We start from the raw sequence: 23,271 nt of genomic DNA on the forward strand, positions 1-23,271 counted from the left end.
TTAAAACTAAGCATTTAACATATGTACAATGTTTAGATGAGATAGAAGAGGAAGATTGAAAAATTAGGCATTCCTGAAAATTACCAACTCCTTAAAATTGTCAAACATTGAAAAATACTGTAAACTTTTATTGATCGAATTAGACCAGATTTCAATTAAAAACTCAAGCACATATTTAATGAGTTAACGTTTTCCATTAACAATTCTGAGGAACCACAAAACCCTAAGAAGTCTTCTGTATTTAATAAAAAGTTAAATTATATTGTGTGGTAACAATGAACCATAATATTCAATTCATTAGAACACCTTATTTACCCACCAGGACAAATAATAGTTATTACATTTCTCTGATGCCTGCTTAGTCTGAAGTTGCAATGGGTTGTTATGTTGCTGAAACTCTTCCACGTTTCCATTTGGATATTTTTCACCTTGGTATTTATATCTCTTAATGATTAATAGGCAGATTAATAGTGATTAATAGGCAGCTTTTAATCAAGCACGTTTTGCAGTTGTTGGATTTAATCTCATCTGCTTATTGGTGAGCATGTGGTTAGTGGTGGAGGTGCAGTCAGGCACTTCAGGTCTTGATGTTGAAGTACCAAAGTCTGGGGCTTCCAAAATTTGCAAATCTTGTTTCAGTTTGTAGGCAGTCATGTGAGTAGGTCTGTATCAGTGAACTGTGGTACCAGTTCACCTGGTATTCTGGACCCTGCAGAGCTCTACCCTTCATACAGTCCCAGTCATTATTCTCCAGAAGCCATATATGAGAAAGAAGTTAAATTAAGAAAGTTCTAACAAGTTTCATCAATAGCTTCAGTCTGGAGAGAATCAGATTGAAAGACAATTCTGCTTAAGAGTCAAGTAAGGTAGAATTTTACATACCAGCCACTTCAGGACCTCAGTATAGGCAAATCCAGGTTAGCCAAGTAGAGATCAGCTGAACAGTAGGCCATCCACAGTCTTATAAGCAAGAAAAATGTTTTTGGTTGGAGCCACTGAGATTATGGGGTTCAATAGTATTAACACACTGAAAAAAGACATTGGACAGAATTTCACATGCTAAATATGAGCAAGAAAAAAAATCATTGAGAACCATGCAGACTATTACTATAAAAGGGAGGAAGAAAGGAGGAAAACATACAAAAGATGGACAAAGTACATGACCTGGAATAAAACCTAATCGGGCAGAAAAGAAAACCGATCATATGTACTTTGTGTTGTAGAAGACTCAATAATAAGAATATGAATACACTAAGGACCTTAGAGACAAAATGCTAAGATGATATATTGAGAAATAAGCTTTGCAAAGGCTTAGTCTTGCCTTTTTTGTCTACTGCTATATCCCTAGGACCTAGAATCTTGTCTGATATACGGTAGATAGATAGTAAATAAATATTTGAAGAAAAAACTAAAATAAAACGGAGATAGAAGAACTAAGGAAATTAACTGAAGACCAAAATGCCCATCTTAAAGAACTAATGAATAATTCTTAAAAGCATGAAGGAGAAGAATATATAGAAGAAAATCAAATTACTGACATAGAGGGAAGGGTTGAGATAATCTTGGAAAATGCTGAAGCAAAGAACAAAGATATTAAAGCTATTAGAAGATAATATATATGAAAGAGACAAAGATTGCTCAACACAAGATTAATACATTCCCCTGAAAAAGAGAACACAACAAATGGAAGAATAAATGTGCTTAATGATATGATATAAAAAATAATAAAGGAAAAAAAAAAAAACCCCTATAGATTAAAAGTATACACCATCTTCCATGGCAAAATTTCTGTAGAAGAATCAATACCAAGGGATATATCCTGGGTAAGTTAGGAAATTTTCAGAATAAAGAAAGAGTTCTTTAGCTCCTCGGGCAAGAAACAAAAAGGGGAGTGGAGTGGAGAAAAAACAAATTAGTCTGCTTTAGATTCAGCTATAGCATGTTCAGTACTGGAAGACATTGAAAAAATGCTACAAAGTTCTGAAAGGAAGTAGAATGTGTTCCATGAAAATATACTTCTATAGTTTTCCAAGTTGTCATTTAAATATAATTTGAATTTATGTGTGCTGTATCAGATTTTATTCTTGCTTGCACACTGCCATTTCTGAACTCTTCTCTTTCTCATATAACTTGATAAACACAGTCAATAGGAACCTACATGTTATTAACATTCTGTTTTCCAACTTCTTCCCCTGGCATTTAAGTTTATTAAGTAATGAACTTAAAGAATCATCTGCCTTCTAGTTTATCACAGATTTTCTAAAGGCTTTTTTCCGATAGGTATGTCACTGAATAACACAGATCACTATCATTTCAGCTTCCAACAGCAGTTTCCTTGTCAATTGCTGCTTGACCACTAAGGTAGTGATTATATTTCAGGTTTTCTGATGGCAGTTCCTAAGTCTGGACCTAAGTCTGTATAAGTCAGGATAAACTTTGCTATGCTGTGGTAACAACCAACCCCCAAATTTCAGTGGTATAAAACAACAAATGTTTATTTTTTTGCACATGATACATGTCCATTGAGGGGTTCCTGGAGGCTATGCTTTATGTTATCTTTCATCTAGTACCGAGGCTGATGAGTTACCATTATTTGATCCATTTCTGGTTTATTTTATTTTACATTGATAAATAATAATTGTATACGTTTATGGTATAAAATTGATGTTTTAATATATGATTACATTGTGGAATGATTAAGTAAAGCTCATTAACAGTATTCGTCTTCTTGTGACTGGCTTATTTCACTTAGCTTAATGTCCTCCAGGTTCATCTATGTTGTTGCAAATGACATAATTTTCTTCTTTTTAAAGACTGAATAGTATTCCATTGTCTATATATACCAAATTTTCTTTATGTCTTCATCTGTTGGTGGATACTTAGGTTGCTTAGGTGTGAGGTGATATTTCTCATTGTGGTTTTAATTTGCATTTTTCTAATGATTAGTGATGTTAAGCATTTTTTCATATATCTGTTGTCCAGTCATATGTCTTCTTTTGAGAAATGTCTATTCAGGTCCCTTGCCCATTTTTAAATTGGGTTATCTGTTTTGTTATTATTAAGCTGTTTGAGTTTCTTATATATTTTGAATATTTTCCCATTACTAGATGTATGGTTTGTAAATATTTTCTCCAAATCCGTGGGTTGTCTCATCACTCTATTAATTGTTTCCTTTGCTGTGCAGAAGATTTTTAGTTTGATGCAATTCCATTTGTCTGTTTTAGCTTTTGTTGCCTATGCTATTGGGGTCATTGCCTAGGCCAACATGGTAGAGGTTTCCCCCTATGTTTTCTTCTAGTATTTTACAGTTTCAGGTCTTACATTTGAGTCTTTAATGCATTTTGAGTTGATTTTTGTATTTAGTGTGAGAAACATTTCTGGGTTTTGTGGCAGAGACAAAGACAGCTCAGGAGGGTCTTGCACTGGCGATTAACGGTTGCTTATAATTCACTGGCCAAAACTAGTTACATGGGCTCCAAGTAATAATAAGGGGGTCAAGAATTGCAATTCCTAAAAGATAGAAAGCCAAAAATATTTGATGAACATTTTAAAGTCCTGCCCAAGGGTTCCTGGACATTACATCAGAATACAGCATCTGTGGTAGACAGCTTTTAAGATGGCCCCTAATGATCTCTGTTTCCTTTTCTTGTGTAATCCCCTCTCCTTGAATCTGGGCTGGACCTAGTGACTTCTTCCTAATGAACAGTGCCCCAATACAGCCCAGTGGCTACTCTGAGTTGAGGAGATAGAGTTGAGAATTCTGGGGGACTAAGACAGCTAGAATTTGCAAGACAGAATTCCAGAGAGGAGAGAATGTACAAAAAGAAATCTCTGGAAATCTTCAGGAGATTCCACATGAGCCTAAACTGAGTACTGATCATTTCACACTGCATGCATGTATGAAAACTACCTAAGACTGAGGAAAGAACCACGGAAATAGAAGGTAGAAAAATTCCTGGTGTTCACACAGAGTGAGACTAATTAATATTCCCAAATATCCTGAGTGGAGAAACCTTGTAATATATTGAGCTTTGAGTTGAGTACTCAGAGTGGTATTGCCTCAGTCACAGAGATAAATTAGCCCTAGATGAAAGGCTGTTGTGATCCAGCCTAAGAAAGTATAAAACCAAACCTCCAAAGAACCAAGCTGTTTCCAGATAACTGTGTCCCAGATCAAAACTCAAAAACACTTGGAGGACTAAAAATAAAATTATTCATCAATGTAAAATCACAATGTCTGATATCTAAATAAAAAATTTTCAGATGTGCAAAAAGATGAGCCATAATGAGAAAAATCAGTTAGTTATAAAAAGACTAAGAAATGGCACAAATGAAAGGATTAATAAACAAGGACATTAAAACAACTGTTATAAATATATACTATACATTCAATAAGGCAGAAGGAAGCATGAACAGATTATGAAAGATAAAAATATAAAAAAGAATTCAACATGAACTTTTAGAGATAAAAAGCATGATGTCTAAGGTGAAAAATGGATGGAATTAAAATTGGATGTAATCAAAAGGAATTATGAGACATTGCAAAAGAACAGTGAACTTAAAGATGCAGCAATGGAAACTGCAAGATAAAACAGAATAAAAAGGTTTTAAGAAAAAGGAGTATCAATGGGCTGTGGGATAACTTTAAACAGCTTAATATACACGTAATTGGAGTTCCAGAAGGAGGGAACAAAAAACATTTGAAGAAATAATAGTTGAAAAATTTCCAAATGTGATAAACATTATCAATCCACAGATCCAACAAGCTCAATGAACCTTAGGCAAAAGAAACAGGAAGAGAATGACACCAAGTACATTATAATCAAATTGCTTAATATCAGCAATAAAGAGCAAATCTTAAAAGCAGTGCATTAGTTAGTTTTTTGTCACTTAGAATACCTGAAACAGGGTAATTTATAAAGAGATAAAATTTATTTCTTACAGTTTTAGAGGCTGGAAAGTCTGAGATCCAGGCAGCACATCTATCAAGGGTCTTCTTGGTGGGGACTCTCCGAAGAGTCTAGATGTGGCACAGAGTATTAAACAGTGAGATGGTAAGAGCATGTTAGCATGCTTTCTTCCTCTTCTTGTAAAGCCACCAGTCTGCTCCCATGATACCCCATTAGTCCATTAATCTGTGTGGATTAATTCACTCATTTGGGCATAGCCCTTGTCATCCAATAGCCTCTTAAAGGCTTCACCTTTCAAATACTATATTTGGATTTCTCACCCTTTTAATACTGATACAATGTGGATTAAATTTCAACCTGAGATTTGGAGGGGACATTCAATCTATAGCAAGCAGCCAGAGAGAAAAGACACATTACAAATAGAAGAACAAAGATAAGAACAGCAAACTTCTTGTTGGAAACAATGTGTAAGCCATAAAATATTGGACCAAAATATTTAAAGTACTTAAAGAAAACAAAACAAAACAAAACTGCCAATTTAGGATTCTATACCTTATGAAAATATTGTTTAAAAATGAAGGTGAAATAAAAAGATGCAAAAGTTGGATGGATTAATCACTAGCAGACCAGCACTATTAAATGAAAACCTTCAGGCAAAAGGAAAGTGATGTTGGATGAAAATCTGGACATATTCAATGGGATAAAGAGCACTGAAAATGATAAATATGTAGTTAAGTATGTAAAAAGACTTCTCATGTTTTAAAAAATCTCTTAAAAGGAAGGAGAATTGCTTAAAGAAAAACTAATATGTTGTGGGGTTTATCATATAGGTAGATGTAAAGATCATAGAATGGGAGAGGGGAAAGTGAATATACTCTTGTAAGTTTCTTCTAGTATATGTGAAGGGGTATAATGTTACTTGAAGGCAGACTAAAAAGTTAAAGATGTATACTAAAACCCTAAAGTAAACAAAAACAAAACAAGACACAAGAAAGTATACCAATAAACCAATAATGGAGATAAAATAGATTAATGAAATACACTCAGTTTGGCATAGAATAAGAAGAAAAAGGGAAGAAAAAACTGATGGCCCATAGAATAGAAAGATCAAGATGGCAGATTTAAATCCAACCATATCTATCACGTTAAATGTAAATAATTGAAACACCCTAATTAAAAGACAGAGATCATCAGAATGGATAAAATAAGTGAGACTCTACTGTATACTGTTTATAAGAAACCCACTTTGAATATAAAAATCAAATGGATTAAAAGTGAAAGAATAGAAAGTAGCTATGCAAATTTCAGACAAAGCAGATTTCAGAGCAAAGAATATTAGGGATAAAGAAAGATATTTCATAATGATAAAGGTGTCAATTCATCAACATAACAATAATATACACTTATATGCCTAATAACAGAGCTTCAAAATATATGAAGCCAAAACTGACAGAACAGATAGGAAAAAATAGATAAATTAGCAACTATAAAGTTGGAGACTTCAACACCACTATTTCAATAACTGATAAACAAATATACAGAAAATCAGGAAGAATATAGAAGATCTGAACAATTCTGGCAACCAACTAATTACCTATACTTCACCCAACAATAGCATAACACACATTCTTTTCAAGTGCACGTGGAATATTTACCAAGATAGTTCATATTCTGGCCATTTAAAACAAGTCTCGGTAAATTCAAAAGGATTTGAAACATACAAAGAATGTTCTCTATAAAAATGGAATCTAATTAGACATAAATAACAGAAAAATAAAAACAAAAGGAAGAATTTTAACTGAAGAAAATAAAAATAAAAAATTTCTAAATTTGTGGAATGCAGCTAAAGTAGTGCTTTGATGGAAATTTGTAGAATTACATGCATATATTAGAAAAGATGGGAGGTCTCAAATCAATGACCTAAGCTTCTACCTTAAGAAACTAGGAAAAGGAAAGATAAGCCTAAAGTTGTAGAGGAAAGGAAATAGTAAAGATTGGAGTGAAATAAAATGAATAGAAAACAGAAAATTAGAGAAAAATCAGTGAAACCTCAGTATGTGTCCTGAGAAATTAAAATTCTTTGGTGGGCTTTCTTGCTCATAAAATAAAAGTCTAAAACCTTTAACTTGGGTTCATGCCTGTACTTATCTCTCAGATCATATTTCTTTTTTATTTTCTATGCTGTGGGTATGCTTGCCTTTCAGATCTTTTGTTGTCCTCTCTACTGCCACATGACCTTTGCATATGCTGTTTTTTTCTGTTTTTCCCCACCGCAACTGTCTCAATGATTTTGCCTCTCACCCATTTCCACCTAGTTAATGCCTACTTACCCTTTAGATTTAGATTTGATATCCTAGTCTAGAACATATCCTACCCTAAACTGTAGACTACACTAGAACAGGAACTGTGTTTGGTTTTACCCAATCTTGTATCTTTAGAACTTAACACATGACTCTCATGGTGGATACTCAGCAAATATTTGTTGAATGAATGAATAAAATCTAATAATGGGTCCATTTTCTTAGGATATAACCAGTTCAAACATCTCTACTTTTCTGCATCTCATAAATCAGTATCTTGAGAATTGAAAGATTCTTGGGCTTATGGTAATTAAGAGAGAATATTTAGAGACTTCACCATCTTTTTATTCACCATTTATACTTCACCTATTTATCCATTGCTTTGTGAAGATCTGCCAGAGAGTCAAGTTCATTTTGTCTTCTGATATATTACCCTAATGCTGTAGAATTTCATTATTGTACTGTTTCGTCTGCTTTATTTTATTTATCCATACTAAAGAAACTTGGCACAACTTTTGCCAAATGGACTACTTAGAAATAATGGTAAGTTGGAGGAATTTAAGAACATCCCATGGGCAGATATTTTACTTTGTAGTTTTAAAGATATATCAATGACCGAAGAGTGAAATCAATGTCGCTGTACCCTGATTTCAGGAATTACACAAAAAGATAAGAGAACTAGTATTATTTGAGTTTTTGTATCCCAGACATTGGCTTCATATGTGTTAGATTTTTTATTCCTCACAACTCAATGAGGTAGCAATTAATATTATTTTAATAGACAAACTTTTAGTGATTTGCTCAAAATCTCAGAGTTAAGATGGTGTCAAAGCTCAAACCTAATTCTGATGCCAAAATCCGTACTTTTTCCACTGCCAGCTCCTCTCAAACATGTAAACTAGTAAAAAATGTTGCCATTCTAAGGACCACGTGTTTAGGTCCTAATGAAACAGTAGCTAACAATGGCCAGCAATTATTTCACTTTGCCTGACTGTGACACAGACAGTTAAATGATTTCTCTAAGCTAAAATTGCGATCAACTTATTCACAGATAACACCCTAGTAAGAAAAAGAGGATAGAGGCAAGATTTTTATCTAATAACAACTTAATTCTTATGTAAAATGCAAATTTTCTATAACATAAGTTATATGAAAACACAGCAGTGGGAAATTAGCATAAAATGTAGGCATTTAAAATTGTTTTATTAAGTTAAAAAAATGCTCACTATAATTTAACAGTCTAGTCATCCACTATGAAAATTGAAGAATTAGTGTTAAATCCTGGCTTAAGTTTAAACACAAACATTACTGAGTAGGCTATACTTCATGCTGTTCATATAGAAGCCAAGAACAAGCTGGGAGAGAGAGAGTAGTCCAAAGAAATGGAATGATGGTATAAGCAGAGAAGAAGCTCAGGGATCCAGGAAACAGAATAATGAGGACAGTACATGATGAACTCTTCCTTTTGCAATTGATGTTATTCTTGCCCTTTGGGACTTTCAAGGCTCTCTTGAGGAAAAGGAAAGAAGAGGTAGTCCAGACATCAGAGACAGGGTATAAAGAATCCCATGTAGGAAGAGCTTTAGGGAAATTTTAAAGGTGTGGTTTGAGTTTGAGGGTATTAGAGTGGGATGAATATGTCGATAATTGGATTAATTTGGTTTATTAGTTAAGGGAGTCTGGGAGATAAAGAGAATGAGGAAAATGATATATAAAGTGAGAAAAACCTCATGTGACTTTGTGCGGGTTGGATAGATTGTAAATCTTCATCTGTAGATGAAAATAATATTGTTATAAGGAAGTGAAAATAAGAATGAAACCCTCAAAAAAAAAAAACCCTTAGAGACACTTAGTTTTTAGGTAAGTTTCAGCTTGTTGCTGGAGCTGTGAAGTAAGACGTTTGATTCTTTAGCAGGTAGGAAACCATGTGAAAGAATCTTCTGATGTCATAATTTCTGGGTGTCACTGGAACCTTTGGTCATCATTTCTTTGGCAATTCCAGCCTTCGATAGAAGGTCAATAGAAGCAGTTGATTTATTCACCTCTGCAGGAATCAGACTCAGCCTATTTTGGTAAGTCTATATATCCTTGATCAAGTTAGCTAAAACTTTATACCTACATGCATAGATAGATATACACATGCTAAACCATAAAGTTTACTATAGTTTTACTAAATCATCATTGAGAAAAATGCTTTTTCTCTTGGTGATTGACACAGAGTCTATAAAAATCATTATATAATATTCAAATTCTTAAAACAGTAATTTAATTTTATTATTACTACCAATAAACATTTACTTATGAGGCACAGAGTAAACGACTAGGCATAAGAAAGTTTTAAGACTTTTTTCATTTTTCCTATTGTTTGTGGGCTAGTAGTTGAAGACATGAAAATTCATTCAAGATAGTGTTATGCAATGCCCACTGTTTATTAAGCACTCCTCTAGGTATTAAGGGTTTAGTGGTGACAAAGAGACACATAGAATTGGGGGAGGATATTAAATAAAACATTTACAAAAAATTAGGGCGGTGTTTCTCAACAGGGGGCAATTTTGCCTCTCTCCCCCACCTGGGGACTTTTGGTGATGTCTGCGGACATTTTTGACTGTAATTTTGGGGGAGGGGTGCTGTTGGCATCTAGTGGGTGGAGGCCTTGGATGCTGTAAAACATCCTACAGTATATCAGACAGTCTCCCCCTGCCCCCACTAAGAATTATCTGGTCCTAAATGTCAATAGTGCCATAGCTGAAAAACTCTGAATTAGAATGGTAATAACTGTTACAAAGCGGAAATAAAGGGTGCTATGAAAACTTAGATAATAGGGGTTAGGGCTTCTCTGAGAAAGTGAAATGTAAATTCAGACTTAGGGGTGCGTTGGCCCTAGCAAGTGAAGTGTGGGAGCAGTGCGATGGGGGAGAGTTCCAAGCAGAGGCAACAGGAGGTAGTAAGGAGTTTATTTGTACAAGAGGTCTTCAGAAAGTTCATGGAAAGATTTGTGTTACATTTTAATTCTATTTTTCCACAAAATTTTCGAGGTACCCTTGTGTGTGTGTGTGCGTGTGTATACATCATATATATTTTATTTATCTCATATATACATGTATACATTTCTATATATATTTACTAATGCTCAGTAGCATCTGCTGAGTAATAATAGTTAACATTTACTGAGCAATTACTGTGTGTTAGGCACTGCACTTTACATGCACTATCCTATTTAATCCTTACTATTATCCTGGAAGTAGATAATACTATTAGTCCCAATTTACCCTTGGGAAATACAGAGAAATTAAGTACCTTGACAAAGATCATATAGTTAGGAAAGGCCAAAACCAGGATTTGAACTTAGGTCAGTCCATCTCTAAGTGGTTAGGCAACTTAACTACTGCACTATAAATGTAGAGAGAGAGAGAGGGGAATGAATGATCGCCATGAACAGAAAGATTAGCTGAAGATGTCTTGGTGGGTGTGAAACTCTGTACATCAAAGGAAGAGAAGAGGGTAGATAGGTGAGAAGCAGTGGGGGATGGGAGTAAGGGCTCAAGTTTGTTGATTGCAATAGTGTTTAAAAGCAAAATGAATTTTTTTTCACACAGCAGAAATGGACTTTATGTTAACCATGGGGCACGGTTTACTTTTATCAGCTGGTGGCTATTTTGCATTTGTTGCAAGACATAAACTTGTATGGAAGGAATAGCTGTGAATATAGTATTTTAACACTTCTATAAATATTTAAAAATATTATTTTCAGAATATTTTTGTATGGCTATAACAAATAGTAACATTAAAAATTCCAAATAACTCTTTGAAGACAACTCTTTCCACCCCTCATTATTTTAACTTTCTAATCTAGGTTTTCAGTGAATTATGCCTTTTCGGTTTGAGACCCAGCCAAGGAGGTTTCCAGTGGAAGGAGGAGATTCTTCAACTGGGTTGGAACCAGAGCTGAGCTCCAGTGCTGCCTGTAATGGGAAAGAGACGTCACCAACCAGGTAAGCTTCTTATCTTGAAAACTGAGGAAATGTGTATTGGTTATCGTCTATACAAGCTTTTGCTGATATTTGATATTAACTAGAAAATAACCCAGGAATTCAAAACATTGCTGTTATTAAATCAGCATTAATAGAGCCCAGGTTTTCTTAGCATAGAGTCTATATTTTGTATATCTGTAAGTCTTGATGATATACCAATTCTTTCTCTCTTTTTGGTACATTTTTAGCTAGATTTTGTTGATAGTTTAAAGATTAGATAACAAATTAAGCAAACAAACCTTTTGTGCTGTTATGTGCAAGGCACTGTGCTAAGCATAGGGCTACAAATATGAAAAAGACTTAGACTTCAGATTTAGTGCCACTTTGGCTTGGATTTGACCTTTGGTAGAAAGAGAATATAGAATATAAAGATTCCATGAAACAAAGCTTTTTGCAAAATTGAAGAAAACTAAAATAGGTAGAATTTGTTCTACTTTTCTGCTGTTTACCATAGTAAAACATTAGATGCTACATTGTTAGATTTCTCATGGCTTGAAAATTTTTGGAACACAAATTTAAGCTTAATAATGTAGGCAATTTAAAAATCAGAACTATTCAAGGTTGAAATAGGCTACTCTGGGAAGTAGTGAGCTCCTTGTCTTTAGAAATGTTTAAGGCTGGGTGGCTATTTGGTGGGAATGTTGGAAAGGAAATTCATACACTAGTAATGTGTTTTTTGACTAGGTGTCATTTAAGGACTATTTCAATCTCGAGATCAACATTTGAATAGTATGTCGGTTTAGTTTTATATTTTTCCACAAATATTCTAGTTTTGAAATCATTCAACGAAAGGGATTTTAAAGTGTATATACATATGAGTTGCCATAGTATTATTACTTATGTTTATAATCAAGGTTTATTTTATTTTATTTTATTTTTTGCCATTTAGCAATCACTGCGTACCTTTCAAAATGAACATCTGGAGGATTATCTTTGTCTTTTTGAATCTTCTGTAATTAAATATTTGGCAACAGCCACAATTTCTTGTTACATAAGTCTCAAATGTTTGCCTCATCAGCACCACTATGTTATACTTATTTTGTGAAATTCAAAGACTTCAGAATGATTTAAAACAGTTGAATATACACTCAAGCCCTGGTGGTCTGAAAAATATTTCTTTTTTAGTATCTAACTACATGTCATTTGTTCTCTAATTCAGGCAACTGCGAAGATGCCCTGGAAGTCATTGCCTGACGATAACTGATGTTCCCATCACTGTCTATGCAACAATGCGAAAGCCACCTGCACAAAGCAGCAAGGAAATGCATCCTAAATAGCATCATTAAGTCTTTTGTAGAGGTTTGACTAGGTCAAGGGTAATGGGTCAGTATCATCTGATGATCTGGTAAACAAATAAAAGTGGTGGCACCTTTGGATGATGATAACAGTTGAACTATTTCCTTTTAGAAAGAAAGACAGAAATGTAGTTAGTAAAACACACGTAGTGATAAGCCACCAGTTATGTCTGATAGATAACACAGAATATTTCACAATTAGAAAGTACCTTCAAGATCATCTTGCTCACAGTCGATCCTTAATATCAATAATTCAAGATGAAGCTTATTCTACCATGGTTATCAATCAAGTAGGGCCTATTCTAAATGCTTAATGTGTTTTTGGCTAGTTTCCTTTGTTTATATTTGGGTTGCTACTTAGCTGAATCCTTTCATCTGAAAATCCCAAGCTGGTTTCTGGTTTGATATATTGGATAATTCTTTGCCAAAGAGTAATTACATGGATGAGAAATAGAGCCCTGGGGATTGTGCATTTTGGAAGAATACCCATGATCAAAGAAAAGAAAGTTTTTAGTCCATGGTTAATCTGCAAAGCATTTGAACTACTTGCATATGGGAGCTCAGATTATTGCTTACATTTATGGGTAATGAGGTCAAGGCTATGGTTCTAACCCCTATTTCTCCAAGAAAAATGATGGCCCTTTATCACATTATACTGTGAGTCCCAGCTGGTCATCTTGGGAATGTCTACAATAGATTTTGAGAAACCTCAGAAGGATCTTTTTATTTGATTAGATTTAGTGAAGATTTTTTTTTGAGGTCTAGACCAGCTCTGTATGTTCTTTTTCTTCTTGCAATTGTCCCCAGAAGCTCAGCCTGCTTTCCTTTCCTCTCGATGGCTGCCACCATTCATCTAGTTAAATTATCTTCTCCAAAAGACTGATATTAGGGTCGGATACAGTTCTCCCAATTCCTTGTCTATCTTGCTGCTCCTTAAGATATACACAGAAATCTTTTAAAATGAAAAGTTTATTAGCTTATAGCTACATGGACTTAGATGCATATGTACTACATTAGGTGAAAAGAAAAACTGCTAGGGAGTTGTAAGATGAAAAACTCTCAGAGCTCACACGGAGCTGGATGATGTTTGAAATCCAACCAGCCAAAGTGAAAAGACCTTTTGAACATGTGGGGCATTGAATAGAGACTCAGAAAGACCATGCCTTTGTCGAAGGTCTAAACTAGCACTTTAGTAAAGGCTAATAGTGTACTAACTTTATCAAAGCTTAGAAGTAAGACTTGAGAGAATCAAGGTGATCCCTAAGTAACTGAATTGTCACATAAAAATGTAATACCCCTTAAAGGAAGAAAACAAAATCCAAGGAAGAAAATTACCCAAGAGTGGGGAAAGGAGAAAGGAGTGATGAAAAATTTGTCAGACCTCATAAAAAGGCTGGGAATAATTTGTGTTTCAACCATACTGGAAAGACAATATGTGGATCATTGAGTATAGTCCTCAGCAAGGTATTGTCAAAGTGGGGGTGGGGCTGGAGTGGGGGGAGGGGAATAGCTTTAGATTGAATGCTGCTCAGGACCAGCTCTAACAAAGCTGAGGAGCAAGACTTGAAAGGATCACACTGATTCCAAATAACTTAACTGCATTCAAGGGTGGGCGAGGGGAGGAACTCAAAATTTAAAGAACTATAATAAAAGCAGCACCAAGAATGTAGAATTCACAATGATCATCATCTAATAAAAAAACGATCAGGCATGCAAATAAAGAAGGAAAATACAGTCCATCATCAGGAGAATCTTTAGTCAATTGAAACAGACTCAGAATGACAGATGATAGCATTAGTAGACAAACTAACATAAATATAATAATAAATGTTCAAGTAATAAATGAAAGCATGGTAATGATGAAGAGAGAAATGGAAGGTATAAAATAGATCCATTTAGAACTTCTAGAGATGAAAAATACAGGATCTGAAATAAAAATATATGCTGAATAGGATTAAAAGATTAGACATTGGAGAAGAAAAGATTAATGAACTTGAAGAAATAACTATACAAATTATTCAAAATGAAATACAGAGAAAATCGGAATTGAAAAAGCATAAATTTTGTTTCATTATCAATGAATCTAAGATATATACATGTAAGTGGTTTCCCAGGAGGAGGTAAAGGGATAGAAAATTTTTTGAAGAAATAATGGCCAAAATTTTTCTAAATTTGATGAAAATTATAAACTCACAGATCTAAGGAACTTAACCAACTCCAAGGATAACATGAAGAAAAGAAAACAATGATGCGTTATAATTAAGTTAAAGAGAAAAATCTCAAAACATGACAGCAAATGACACATTCATTCAGAGGAATAAAAATATGAACAAGAGCACACTTTTCATCAGAAAACATGCAGGCAAGAAGGCAGTAGAACAATATCTTTATAATATCTTTCAAAAATGAAGGTGAAGTAAAAACTTTTTTTAGACAAATGCTGAGAGAATTCATCACCAGCAGATCTGCACTGTAAGGGACATTCAAGAAGTTTTTGAGGTAGAAAGAAAATGGTAGCCAATGGAAATTTGGGTCTACAGAAAAAAAGAGCACAAGAAATGGAAAATATGTGAGTAAATATATAAGCCTTTTAGAATTTTTAAATACCTATTTAGTAGGTAACTTTAAAGCAAAAATAATTGCAATGATAGTTTATGTAAAAGTATAATGTATAATAGCAAAATAAGAGGAGGAGGAAAATGGAAGTTTACTTTTATAAGTGTCTTAGACTATTTATGAAATGGCATAATAGTATTTGAAGATAGACTGTGATGAAGTAAATATGTAAATTGCATACTATCTCTAAAAACAACAGAGTTAGAGCTATACACCAAAAGTGGAGGTTAAATGGAGTAAATATCACTCAATCCTGAAGAAGACAGGAAAAGAGGGAAAAAGGAATAAAGATAATAGATTTAAACATTGTTATATCGATATCTGCATTAATTACAAAAGATCTAAACTTCAACTAAAAGGTAGATAGTCAGATTGGATAGAAAATAAGATGTAACTATAAGCTGTTACACCAGCACACTTTAAAAACTAAGACTCAGATAAATTAAAAGTATAAAAGGAAGGAAATAGATATGCCCTGTAAACATTAATCAAAGGAAAGTTAGAGTAGCTCTATTAACAGACAAGAAGATTTCAGAGCAATAAATTTTACTAGGGGTAAAGAGGGACAATTTATAATGATAAAGGGGTCAGGACATTAGTACATAATAATTTTTAATTTTCATGCAGAGCTTCAGAATTTTTGCTTCAGAAGCAAAAACTGACTGATGCAGTTGAAAGGAGAAATAACTCCACATTTATAGTAGGAGATTTCAACTGGTAAAACAAGTAAACAGAGGATCAGTAAGGATATAGAAGGTGTGAGAGTTTCAAGATGGCGGCGGCTGCGGCGGCTGGCGCGGAGTAGCTGAGGTGGAAAAGGTGGCCACTGGGCCTCAGGCAGCCGGGAAACTTGTGGACCTTCCTCTGGCCATCTCTTAAGGGAGGACTGCTGCTGCTGGCCGGTCGTGGGGGCTCAACGCCACTTTGCCCCCGGCAGGAGAGGCTGCCTCATTTACAGGCAACAGCTTTGAAGTGTGGAGCAGGAAAAGAACTGATTCTTAGCTGCAAAAGTGAGTCTTGAAACAGGGAACACGGCGCCAGGGCTGCTGTGGATGCAGCCAGGATCCCGGAGGCTAGGGCCGCACTGAAGGCGGCCAGCTGCCCTATTCAGGATTCGAGGTTTCAGGCCGGCATTAAAGAAGATTCCTGGGAGCGCCCGAGCGGCGCCGCAACTGAACAGCCCGAGGCGGCAGCGCCGAGAACACGGAAGGCAACAAACCAGAGACAGAGCGAGCGCCCGACCTGGCACAGCACTGTGAGTGATCCCTGGCACAGCTCTGTTCGGGGGGTGAATGCCCACGCGGCTTCCGCCTGCACCACCAGGCCACTCACTGCCCCGGTGCTGCCTCCATTTTCCCAGGTGCGGGCAGCTCCGCCCTGCTCGGCCATCACTGAGCCCATTTGCTTGGCCTGGCGCGGGGCTTTCCGGACCCTGCGGGCCGACCTCCTCTCCCACTCCCTCCGCGGTTCTCTGGCAGGACTGGGGGTGTGGGGCATCCCGACCAGTTTTGGGAGGGCTAGGAAGTACGGGCGGGCCGACTGTCACTCCACCACACCCTGGACTCCGGCCCCGGTAAACTTCCTGTTACTGGGAGGCAGATACCATCTCTGCGACCACCAGTTTGGAAAAAAGCCTAACGAATTTCTGGTTGGGAATAGTGTGTGGTAGGAGAGTTCCCAGGTCCGCTTGAACCTGCCGGAGAGCAGGCTGCAGGCGGGCACTAGACTCGGTTTATACCGGGGGGATACAAAGGTGAACAAGACCCGAGAAAGATCTACACAGTGCTACAAAGGCACCCAGAGAGACCGGTCGTCTGTGCCTAGCAGAAACCTGGTAGACTTCCTGGGCGAGGCGGTGCTGAGCAGGGTCTTGAAGGCCCAGCTGATAGACGAGGGGTGCAGAAGACACGCCCCAGCCCAGCACAGTGTGCACAGAGGGGGGAGACGTGCGGCCAGGGAGGCGGAGTCTCGATAGAAACCACACACCCGGTGGGGTCGCCACTGCACGATCTAACAGCCTGGGCCAGAGCACACGGAACGGGGAGAAGTCCTGTACAGAAAGTGAAAGCTCAACAGAGATCACACACCCTGTGGTACGTGATCCACCAGCCCAGCAGAGTACAAGCTGACCAGAAAGGTGGATCCCCGGAGAAGCCCAAGACCCGAGGCAACTACACACACAAGACACTAGAGGCCAACTGAGCAGTCACGGCGGGAGCCATACCAAATTGGCAACCACAGCAACATCCTAGTTAGACATTAGTCTTAAACAGGTGGACTGTGAAACCCCCTGCAACAATGAATAAACACCAAAAAAAAGACACCAGAAATACAAAAAATCAAGAAAGTACACCACCAAAAGTTAATAAATCTCATACTCTAGATCCTATAGAACAAGAAGCCCTTGAAATAACTGACAAGGAATTTCGAGTGATAATTCTAAGGAAACTGAATGAGATACAAGAAAACTCAGCTAGACATCATGATGAAATGAGGAAAAGTATACAGGATCTGAAAGTGGAAATATACAAGGAAATCAATGTCCTGAAAAAAAATGTAGCAGAACTTGCTGAACTGAAGAAGTTATTCAGCGAAATAAAAAACACAACGGAGAGTTTAACCAGCAGGCTTGTCGAAGTTGAAGAGAGAACCTCTGAACTTGAAGATGGGCTGTTTGAAATAACACAAGCAGACAAAAAGAAAGAAAAAAGAATCAAGGACATGGAAGAAAATCTGAGAGAGATATCAGACAACCTCAAGCGCTCAAATATCCGAGTCATGGGTATTCCAGAAGGGGAGGAAAATGGAGATTCCATTGAAAACATATTCAAAAAAATAGTGGCAGAAAACTTCCCAGGTATAGGAAAAATCACAGATCTTCAGATCCAGGAAGCTCAACGATCTCCAAACGTATTCAACCCAAAAAGGCCTTCTCCAAGACATGTCATAGTCAAATTGGCAAAACTCAGAGACAAAGAGAGAATCTTAAAAGCTGCAAGAGAGAAGTGTCAAATCACCTATAAGGGAGCCCCAATCAGGTTAACATCAGACTTTTCATCACAAACCCTAAAAGCTAGAAAGGAATGGGATGATATTTTCAAAATACTAAAAGACAAAGATTGCCAGCCAAGAATACTCTACCCTGCAAGGCTATCCTTCCGAAATGAGGGGCAAATAGTATATTTCTCAGACAAACAAAAACTGCGGGAGTTCACTACCACAAGACCACCCTTACAAGAAATCCTCAAGGGAGTACTGGGTTTGGTTCCTGAAAAATAACTACCACTGCCATAAAAACCTAAGAAAAATCTAAACCCGCTAGTACAATAAAAATGGCATTCATGAAGAGAAAACAAGCTAACAAAAACACTATCTACAACCTAAGGAACCAACAAACAAAGAAACCAAACAGTAAATCAGAAAGCAAGGAACAAAAGACACCTAAGACAACCAAACAACCAATAAAATGCTAGGAATAAATCAACACCTTTCAATAACAACTCTTAATGTTAAAGGCTTAAATTCCCCAATTAAACGACACAGACTGGCTGACTGGATCAAAAAGCAGGACCCAACTATATGCTGCCTACAAGAGACCCACCTCACCCATAAAGATTCACACAGACTAAGAGTGAAAGGATGGAAAAAGATTTACCATGCAAACAGAAAAGAAAAACGAGCTGGAGTAGCTATTCTTATATCTGACAAAATAGACTTTAAACTAAAAACCATAAAAAGAGACAATGAGGGACACTACTTAATGATAAAAGGACTGATCCATCAAGAAGACATAACAATCATAAATATGTACGCACCCAATGTTGGAGCAGCCAGATTTATAAAACAAACTCTATTAGACCTAAAGAAGGAAATAGACACTAATACCATAATAGCAGGGGACCTGAACACTCCACTGTCAATATTAGACAGATCATCTAGGCAAAGAATCAGTAGAGAAACACAAGATCTAAACAAGACTCTAGACCAATTGGAATTGGCAGATATCTACAGAACATTCCACCCAACAACCTCAGAATATTCATTCTTCTCATCAGCACATGGATCATTCTCCAGGATAGATCACATATTAGGTCACAAATCAAGTCTCAGTAAATTCAAAAAAATTGGAATTATCCCATGTATCTTCTCAGACCACAATGGATTAAAACTAGAAATTAATAACAAACAAAACTCTGGAAACTATACAAACACATGGAAATTAAACAGCATTCTACTTAATGACATATGGGTCCAAGAAGAAATCAAGCAGGAAATCAAAAAGTTTATTGAAACTAATGAAAACAATGATACATCATACCAAAACCTGTGGGATACTGCAAAAGCAGTATTGAGGGGAAAATTTATTGCATTAAATGCTCACTTCAGAAGAATGGAAAGATGGCAAGTGAACAACCTAACACTTCACCTTAAAGAACTAGAAAAACAAGAACAATCCAATCCTAAAGTTAGCAGACGGAAAGAAATCATTAAGATCAGAGCAGAACTGAATGAAATTGAAAACCAAAAATCAATTCAAAAGATCAACGAATCAAAAAGTTGGTTTTTTGAAAAGATAAATAAAATTGACAAACCATTAGCATGGCTAACAAAAAAAAGAAGAGAGAAGACTCAAATAACAAAAATTAGAAATGAAAAAGGCGATATTACAACTGATTCATCTGAAATACAAGGAATCATTCGAGACTACTATAAACAACTGTATGCCAACAAATTTGAAAATCTGGAGGAAATGGATAAATTTCTGGACACACACAAGCTCCCAAAACTGAACCGTGAAGACGTAGAAAATCTGAACAGACCAATAACAATAAAGGAGATTGAAGCTGTTATCAGAAGGCTCCCAACAAAGAAAAGCCCAGGACCAGATGGATTCACAGCAGAATTTTACCAAACATTCAAAGAGGAATTGACACCGATTCTTTACAAACTATTCCAAAAGATTGAAACGGACGCAAATCTCCCAAACTCATTCTATGAAGCAAACATCATCCTGATACCAAAACCAGGTAAAGATATAACCAAAAAAGAAAACTACAGGCCGATATCCTTGATGAATATAGATGCAAAAATCCTCACTAAAATACTAGCAAACAGAATACAGCAACACATACGAAAAATTATTCATCACGATCAAGTGGGATTCATCCCAGGGATGCAAGGTTGGTTCAACATACGCAAATCAATAAATGTGATACACCATATTAATAAACTCAAACACAAGGACCATATGATCATCTCTATAGATGCTGAAAAAGCATTTGATAAAGTTCAGCACTCATTCAGGACAAAGACCCTCTATAAGTTAGGTATAGAGGGAAAGTATCTCAACATAATTAAAGCCATATATGCCAAACCCACTGCCAATATCATCCTGAATGGGGAAAAGCTGAAAGCTTTTCCTTTAAGAACAGGCACTAGACAAGGATGCCCACTCTCACCACTCCTATTCAACATAGTGTTGGAAGTACTAGCCAGAGCAATCAGAGAAGAGAAGGAAATAAAGGGCATCCAGATTGGAAAAGATGAAGTCAAACTGTCCTTGTTTGCAGATGACATGATCCTATATATCGAACAGCCTAAAACCTCTACAAAAAAACTGTTGGAATTGATAAATGATTTCAGCACAGTAGCAGGATACAAAATCAACACACAAAAATCAGTAGCATTTCTTTTCTCCAATAGTGAACATGCAGAAGGAGAAATCAAGAAAGCCTGCCCATTTACAATAGCCACCAAAAAAATAAAATACTTAGGAATTGAGTTAACCAAGGAGGTGAAAAATCTCTATAATGAGAACTACAAACCACTGCTGAGAGAAATTAGAGAGGATACTAGAAGATGGAAAGATATTCCATGCTCTTGGATTGGAAGAATCAACATAGTGAAAATGTCCATACTACCCAAAGTGATATACAAATTCAATGCAATCCCCATCAAAATTCCAAAGACATTTTTCTCAGAAATGGAAAAAACTATTCAGACATTTATATGGAACAATAAAAGACCACGAATAGCCAAAGCAATGCTCAGCAAAAAAAATAAAGCTGGAGGCATAACACTACCTGACTTTAAGCTATACTACAAAGCTATAATAACCAAAACAGTATGGTACTGGCATAAAAACAGACACACTGACCAATGGAATAGAATAGAGAATCCAGAAATCAACCCACACACTTACTGCCATCTGATCTTTGACAAAGGCACCAAACCTATTCACTGGGGAAGGGACTGCCTCTTCAGCAAGTGGTGCTGGGATAACTGGATATCGATATGCAGGAGAATGAAACTAGATCCATACCTCTCACCGTACACTAAAATCAACTCAAAATGGATTAAGGATTTAAATATACACCCTGAGACAATAAAACTTCTTAAAGAAAACATAGGGGAAACACTTCAGGAAATAGGACTGGGCACAGACTTCATGAATACGACCCCAAAAGCACGGGCAACCAAAGGAAAAATAAACAAATGGGATTATATCAAACTAAAAAGCTTCTGCACAGCAAAAGAAACAATTAAGAGAGTTAAAAGACAACCAACAGAGTGGGAGAAAATATTTGCAAAATATACATCTGACAAAGGATTAATATCCAGAATATATAAGGAACTCAAACAACTTTACAAGAAGAAAACAAGCAACCCAATTAAAAAATGGGCAAAAGAGCTGAGTAGGCATTTCTCTAAGGAAGATATACAAATGGCCAACAGACATATGAAAAAATGCTCAACATCACTCAGCATCCGGGAAATGCAAATCAAAACCACATTGAGATACCATCTAACCCCAGTTAGGATGGCTAAAATCCAAAAGACTATGAACGATAAATGCTGGCGAGGCTGCGGAGAAAAAGGAACTCTCATTCATTGTTGGTGGGACTGCAAAATGGTGCAGCCTGTATGGAAAATGGTATGGAGGTTCCTTAAACAATTGCAAATAGATCTACCATACGACCCAGCCATCCCACTGTTGGGAATATACCCAGAGGAATGGAAATCATCAAGTCGAAGGTATACCTGTTCCCCAATGTTCATCGCAGCACTCTTTACAATAGCCAAGAGTTGGAACCAGCCCAAATGCCCATCATCAGATGAGTGGATACGGAAAATGTGGTACATCTACACAATGGAATACTACTCAGCTATAAAAACGAATGAAATACTGCCATTTGCAACAACATGGATGGACCTCGAGAGAATTATATTAAGTGAAACAAGTCAGGCACAGAAAGAGAAATACCACATGTTCTCACTTATTGGAGGGAGCTAAAAATTAATATATAAATTCACACACACACATACACACATACACACACAAACCGGGGGGCGGGGAGGAAGAAGATATAACAACCACAATTATTTGAAGTTGATACAACAAACAAACAGAAAGGACATTGTTGGGGGGGAGGGGGGGGAGGGAGAAGGGAGGGAGGTTTTGGTGATGGGGAGCATTAATCAGCTACAATGTATATCGACAAAATAAAATTTAAAAAAAAAATAATAATAATAAAAAAATAAAAAAATAAAAAAATAAAATAAAAAAAAAAAAAAAAAAAGGATATAGAAGGTGTGACTCAACTGATAGAACATTCTACCTAGTAACAGCAGAATACATTTTTTTTCAAGTGAACATGGAAAATTTACCAAGTAGACCATATTGTAAGTCACAAAACATGTTTCAATAAATTGAAAAGTATACCAAGTATTCAGAATATGCAGAATATATTCTACAATAGAATTAAATTAGAAGTCAATGAGAAAAATAACTTGAGAATCTGAAGTATTGGAATACTAAGTGATACACTTCTAAATAATGCATGAATAAAAAAAGAAATAACAGGAGATATTAAAAGATATTTTGAACTGAATGAAAATGAAAACAAAAAATGTCAAAATGCATGTGGTGCTGCTAAAGTAGTGCTTACAATTAAAGCATAAAATTATTTTATTAGAAAAGAAGAAATGTCTCAAGTCATTGATTTCAGCTTGCACATTAAGAGAACAGAAAAGATGAACAAACTAACCCAAAATAAGCAGAAAGAAAGAAATACAAGAGCAGAAATTAAAGAAATTAAGGGTAGAGAAAATTAATAGG

At 36.1% G+C, this 23,271-nt stretch overlaps 1 protein-coding gene across 1 annotated transcript; it reads left to right on the forward strand.

Moving 5' to 3' along the window:
- The first annotated feature begins 11,077 nt into the window (after nt 1-11,077).
- FAM229B (family with sequence similarity 229 member B) lies at nt 11,078-12,559 on the forward strand. Its single transcript, XM_063096154.1, has 2 exons — nt 11,078-11,202; nt 12,401-12,559. The coding sequence occupies exons 1-2, from the start codon at nt 11,078-11,080 to the stop codon at nt 12,516-12,518; spliced, it is 243 nt and encodes an 80-aa protein (XP_062952224.1). The 3' UTR covers nt 12,519-12,559.
- The last annotated feature ends 10,712 nt before the right edge of the window (nt 12,560-23,271 follow it).

The sequence above is a fragment of the Cynocephalus volans genome, chromosome 5, assembly GCF_027409185.1.
Source record: "Cynocephalus volans isolate mCynVol1 chromosome 5, mCynVol1.pri, whole genome shotgun sequence".
NCBI lineage: Eukaryota > Metazoa > Chordata > Mammalia > Dermoptera > Cynocephalidae > Cynocephalus > Cynocephalus volans.

Excerpts from the sequence above, each read along its gene's own strand:
- FAM229B (XM_063096154.1), top strand. The coding sequence starts at position 11,078 with ATGCCTTTTCGGTTTGAGACCCAGCCAAGGAGGTTTCCAGTGGAAGGA. Across the intron at positions 11,203-12,400 it reads AAAGAGACGTCACCAACCAG|GCAACTGCGAAGATGCCCTG; the intron begins GTAAGCTTCTTA and ends TCTCTAATTCAG.